Source organism: Nicotiana sylvestris, chromosome 10 (assembly GCF_000393655.2).
Source record: "Nicotiana sylvestris chromosome 10, ASM39365v2, whole genome shotgun sequence".
Taxonomy (NCBI): Eukaryota; Viridiplantae; Streptophyta; class Magnoliopsida; order Solanales; family Solanaceae; genus Nicotiana; species Nicotiana sylvestris.
Window position 1 is genome coordinate 166,169,060 of NC_091066.1, and position 5,933 is coordinate 166,174,992.

The window sequence follows — 5,933 nt, forward strand, 5'->3', positions numbered from 1 at the left end:
TCGGGTTAGGTATCTCGGAATTCGATTCCGGGTATACGGCCAAGTCCCATATTTTACTACGGACCCTCCGGGACTATCAAAATACGAGTCCGGGTCCGTTTACTCAAAATGTTGACCGAAATCAATTAAAATCACTTTAAAGGCAAAATTATTTTTTTTCTCAAATTCTCATATAAAGGCTTTCCGGAAACATGTCCAGACTGCGCATGCAAATAGAGAAGAAGTAAGATGAGGTTGTAAAGGCTTCGGAACCCCGAATTGGGGTTCTAAAATACGAGATGGCCTTTTGGGTCATCACACTAACTGAGACTTATTTTTTCAAAACTTTTCTTATTGGGGTCAAAAAAATCATTAGAGTAATAAAGAAGTATCACTCACATATTGTAATCCTACAATTCTACCATACAGAAGTATCACTCTCATATTTCTTGATATGCAATAAACAACTCACATGTTCAACCTCTTAATAATCAATGTCAAATCATAAGTGCATACAAAATGGACATTGAATGGAGTAATTATTAGTATCTATCATTCCAAAATAAATAAATTCATTAATTAGTATGACAATTACATAGCTAAACAGCACACACTATCACCGATACAATCAAACAAATATTGTAGCAACAACAGCATTCTACATTTGCTCTAATGGAAGTTACATTACATATCAAAGAAAGGAAAACTAAAACTCATGACACAAACAAGCTCACAGCACACAAGAACAAAAGATACCAATTAACGACTCATGGTAGATGTAGGAATTGGTGGCACAGTTACCCCTTCTCTTTTCCATTTCGCAACATTGCCTTCCCATCCTACAAAGTCAATACCTCATAATTACATCAACAACCAGAAATAAGCAACTTAATTAATTTACTATAACTACAAAATAAAATTTTCAATAGTAAATAGCATATAATCTGTACTATAGTTAATTCTTTTAAAAGACGGTCGTATATGGGCAAAAAATATCTTTGATATAGGCAAGCCACGCCAACATCATGATAGCCTTCATCGGCTGCCATGTGCTATCAGTAAGATCTCCACGAAATCTGCCCTAGGTCGAAGTAGCCTCGAAGCAATAAAGAGTGTGGTCGAAGAGTCAATAAAAATCAAGGTTGTGGAGTCATCATAGTTCAAGGTCGAGGTCGAGCATCTTAGACAGAGTGAACAGTTAGTTTTAAGATAAGATACAAAAGAGAATATTCTAGTAGATATTCTCTACACTTGTATTATTAGGGTTTTTAGGAATATGTTCCTTATAAATAGAAAGAGATACAATGATAGGGGACATGAGATATTCATTTATAAAAAACACATTGATTTTATAGAGAGAATCTGGTCCTATTACAAGCATACAAAAATAATCTTTTTACTAAGATTCTTGTCTCGCATTTCCACTTAATCCAAGAACAACCCAAGTGTTCAAAAGCTTATTAATCATTCATCATTGTCAGAGAAAATATCCACAGATCTCACCCTTTTTCGGGCGACTCACATATTCTTATTTACTTAAATGCCATTTATTGCTATTTAATACCCTATTCCATCTTTTTGGATTATTGGCACTGTTATTATTGCTTATATTCATTGCCATCCGAAAAAAAACATACAATTTTTGGATAGCTTTGTCTTTAGGATATTATTATTGGCTAAGATTGACTCTTCCATATTTAAATTCAATTGGTTGAACCAAGATCTATATTTTTTGTCAAATAGTTTGGCGCCGTTTGTAGATGGAGTAAATTTTTTATCTTTAAAATTCTTGAAACGCATTTAATTTATGAATTTAAGTTTATGGACCGAAAAAAAGGGTGAGTTATATACTATCACATGTTAAACTATAAATATTGATAACGTGAAATTCGTACGTAATATTAATATTTTTACCTAGGGATGGATCGACGCCGCGGTTTTGAAGTTCCCTGTACTCTTGACAAATACCACAAACGCAGCAGCAGCAACTAATCAAAGTGTCTGAGTATGGAGTCTCTGGTAATTTGAAAAGTTCTCTCAATTTTCTTCGATATTTTCTTCCATAAACCCATCCACAGTGAATACTACCCATAGCATAAGCCAGAAGACAAGCATGTCCTTTAGCTGCCATTCATGTAAGTGACACTATAGTTAAGCACAATCATATCATATAACCATTACACCGAAATTAAGTGACGTGTTAGCTTTTTTTATAAGTTTGGTGCACTAAGCTCCCGCTACGGGGTTCGGGGAAAGGTCGGATCACAAGGGTGTATTTTACGTAGCCTTACCCTGCATTTCTGCAAGAGGCTGTTTCCACGGCTTGAACCTGTGACCTCCGTGTCACATGGCAGCAACTCTACTAGTTACGCAAAGGCTCCCCTTTTAGCTTTTTTGATAAGCATCTGGTTATATCTGGTACTCACTGGCCCTACTAACTCAGATTCATGATGCATAGGAACTAATTGCGGAGCCAGAATTTTTATCGAGGAGATTCGAAATATTAAAAAGTAAACATATGAACATACCAAGGAGATTTAACATCTGCCATTTATGCATAAAAAATAACTTTGACCTAATATATACGTATAACTTTTTGACGAATGGGGTTCAGATGAACCTCTTTTGCCACCCTAGCTCCGCCGCCAATAGGAACTATTAAAGGAAAAAATGCTTTCTATTAGGGGTTCCGAGACTATAGGTTAAGAGTGAAAGAATCTCATCCATTCCACCACATTCATGGATAATATGTTTTAGTGATATTAGAGGTAAAACTTTATTTGTTGTTAATTAAATTGAAAATCCTTGGTTAATAAAGAAACCTGTTATTAAATGTTTAAAAGTTTTCTTACATGTAGCGCCTTGATCAAGTATCTCAACAACCTCTCCTGTGGTAACACATGGACAAAAGCAAGTCTTCACACCTTCAAAAAGATAAAATTACAAAAAAGTTAATTAGATTTAAGGCTAGAATTAAACTAATTAGTAAAAGAAAAAAAAGTATTTTCCACTAAAAAAAGAGTTTATTAGAGTAATTACAAAGAGAACTATCATCCCAACAATCGAACAGATTTGTTGTCCACTGGCCTTCAGACTTGCCATATTCATTCTTGTTCGCCGTCATCTTTAATTTTTTTCTACTTTTTTCTTTTTCTTTTTTTTTTTTGGGGTGAGAAAAGTAGGACTTGTTTTTTCTGGTTATTGTAGATAGGAGATTGAAAAATAAAGCTTGAGATATTCTTAAGACTTAGTTAGGGACCCTTTTATACTTTCAGGATACTGAATAATATAAAGATTTTACATATTATAATTTTTCCAGGAAATTTCGTAAATATATCTCTCTAATATTCAATTCTTGTTTTTTTGGACTTGGAAAATATATGAATGACCTCACTAGTTTATTTTATTATTAGTGATTTAATGAATATCCGATTTGACTATAATAATTTAATGACTACCTTCAAAATCATAGTGACACACAAAAGCTTCACATTTTCTAGGATATTTCGTTTCTTCAAATGAAGGATGCATTTATAAATCTATAGTTCAAAGGCTCCTTCAACAAATAGAAAAAATTAAGGGTGTCAAATGGGCGGATTGACTAATTTTGAGCGGGTTAAAATGAGCTGAATCAATAAATGGGCGGGTTAATGACCCACCTAAAAGTTACTTAAACTGAGATGGGCTGGGCCAAGATGGTTTAAAATTGAAATTTTTACATAGCTATACTATAATAGAAACTTATTTACTACCTTTATTTAGGTTCCTTGTTAATTACTTTATATACATGTATTTACTAATTTTATACAAAACCATAAAAAAGAGGAAATGCAACATACCTGTAAATATAACGTATCAGTTACACATAATTCCCCTACATTTAAGATTCTCTTCCTTTTCCAAAAGGATTACAAAAACATCTTCAAATTTTGTACTTATTAACTGTAAGAATTTCCCTTACCCATTGATGCCCAAAATCTTTCTAACCCAAAAATCTCGCTTACTCACTCCTCTTCCAAAGCTTTTGATATCTGATTTCTCTCTTTCAATCATCCACTGTCATCCCCCGAAATTGCAGATTCTTTCTTCTTTCAAAGCTTTTGATATCCAATTTCTCTCTTTCAATCATCCAAAATCTCAATACAGAAGAAATTCGAAATTTTGTTCTACAATCAAGTTGTGGGTAAGTTGTGGATACAACACTAATATAATTATTATACTATTATATTAAATTTTTAATAGAGTTGTGATTGAAACTTGAGGAAAAAAAGATCATAATTGTATCACATTTTTTTAGAAATGTATCGCGATTGTATTATAATTGTATATGTATCATAATTATTGTAGAAATTGTATTATAAATGTATAATAATTATATATTCATTGTATATTATTATGAGCAGTTGTGAATTTGTGATGAATTTCACATTTTGTATCACAAATATGATAATTGTATATTAATTTATTAGTATTCTATCATGTATTATTTTGGTATTTATGTACCAGATACAAGTTAGATACAATTGTGATACACGTATGATACATTTATGTTTTAGGCATTGATGTATCTGATACAATTCAACTACAATTATGGTACAGTTATTATATAATTTCTGAATAGTTTTTAATAATATAAAGCTATAGGCAATGTTGAAGAGAGAAGATGGAGATTCTGGACGTACATTCAGAGATTTTGATTTTAAAAAAAAAAGAGAGAGAAGAGGAGAAGAGAAAAAGAAAGGAAATGATGTAATTGAATCCCTTAATTAAAGACACTAATAATGGGGTGAGAGCCTTTTAAGAAACAATGTATACAAGTTGCAAGAAAAACCTAGATACTTATTAAAAACTGCAAAATATAGAGAACATAGGTAAATAAGTTTCTAATATAGTATAACTAAGTAAAAATCAGTTTAAAATTTAGGTCATAACCCAACCCGTCCAACTCTTATCAAGCTTTAATTAATATGTGTTGTTCTCCTATGAATTGTTTACTTATCAAATAAGAGCTCGTTTGGATGGGCTTGTTTTAAATATTTTTAAGCCAAAAGTCATAAGTTGGGAATTCAAGCTTTTGGCTTTTGGCTTATTTTTGTTATTTTAGCTTAAAAACAAGTGCTCAAGCACTTTTTAACTTTATCCAAACACTACAAAATGGTTTAAAAGTTATTTTGGTTTGAAAACACTTAAAATAAGTCAATCCAAACGGGCTCTAAGACTTTTTTGTTTATGATCATATATAACATATAAAAAATATCTTAAAGATATTTTAGAAAGTTACTCATGAATTAATTTGAGCTAAAAATCAATCCAATTTTACATGAGCTGAGATTGACTGAGTTTAACAAATAAGCGAGTCAATAACCGGTCCAACCATAGACGGATTGGACGGGTTAAATAGGTATTACCTCAAATTGCCGCCCTAGAAAAATGAAGGTAAAAAGAAAGGAATGATTAAGAATTTAATATAAAAAAAAAAACTAGTGTGTATTAAGTATCATTCTGCTGAACTTATCTGGAAACTGGGGACAAATTAATAAATACTTTTTCTCCTTTTAGTCAAAATAATTTTTTGACCACTTAAGGATGTCAAAAGCAACACCTACCAATAGTCATGGTATCGTTTACGTATCTTACAAGGTATAATGATAGTCACTGAAAATGTATTATACATTGAGGTCAAAAACTCAAAACAAATATCAGAAAAAAGAAAGTATTTATTTTTTGTGCAATTACGTGTATGCTATATCTGCTTAAATTATTAATTGTCAATTCTTTTTACCTATTCTTCTGTTTATCATTTCAATCAAATAAAAATATTCGAATCTTACACGTGGCCGCCCTTTCAACTAACAGCGGTAATGTATCAATTGTGTCACATCCTTGGTGAGAATCAAAATTCAACAAAACCACATAAATTAGTATCATGATATGGTTTAGAGTCTTTAGACTAA

General features: G+C 31.6%; 1 protein-coding gene across 1 annotated transcript; it reads right to left on the minus strand.

Annotated features, from left to right (window-relative positions):
• Positions 1-476: 476 nt before the first annotated feature.
• Positions 477-3,224, minus strand: LOC104242324 (protein PLANT CADMIUM RESISTANCE 9-like). The gene is made up of 4 exons (XM_009797353.2): positions 3,019-3,224; positions 2,832-2,903; positions 1,894-2,103; positions 477-818 (listed from the first exon to the last, which is right to left on the minus strand). The coding sequence occupies exons 1-4, from the start codon at positions 3,101-3,103 to the stop codon at positions 739-741; spliced, it is 447 nt and encodes a 148-aa protein (XP_009795655.1). The 5' UTR covers positions 3,104-3,224; the 3' UTR covers positions 477-738.
• Positions 3,225-5,933: the final 2,709 nt, after the last annotated feature.

Excerpts from the sequence above, each read along its gene's own strand:
- LOC104242324 (XM_009797353.2), bottom strand. The coding sequence starts at position 3,103 with ATGACGGCGAACAAGAATGAATATGGCAAGTCTGAAGGCCAGTGGACA. Across the intron at positions 2,904-3,018 it reads TTGGGATGATAGTTCTCTTT|GTGTGAAGACTTGCTTTTGT; the intron begins GTAATTACTCTA and ends ATCTTTTTGAAG. Across the intron at positions 2,104-2,831 it reads ACTTGATCAAGGCGCTACAT|CTAAAGGACATGCTTGTCTT; the intron begins GTAAGAAAACTT and ends CATGAATGGCAG.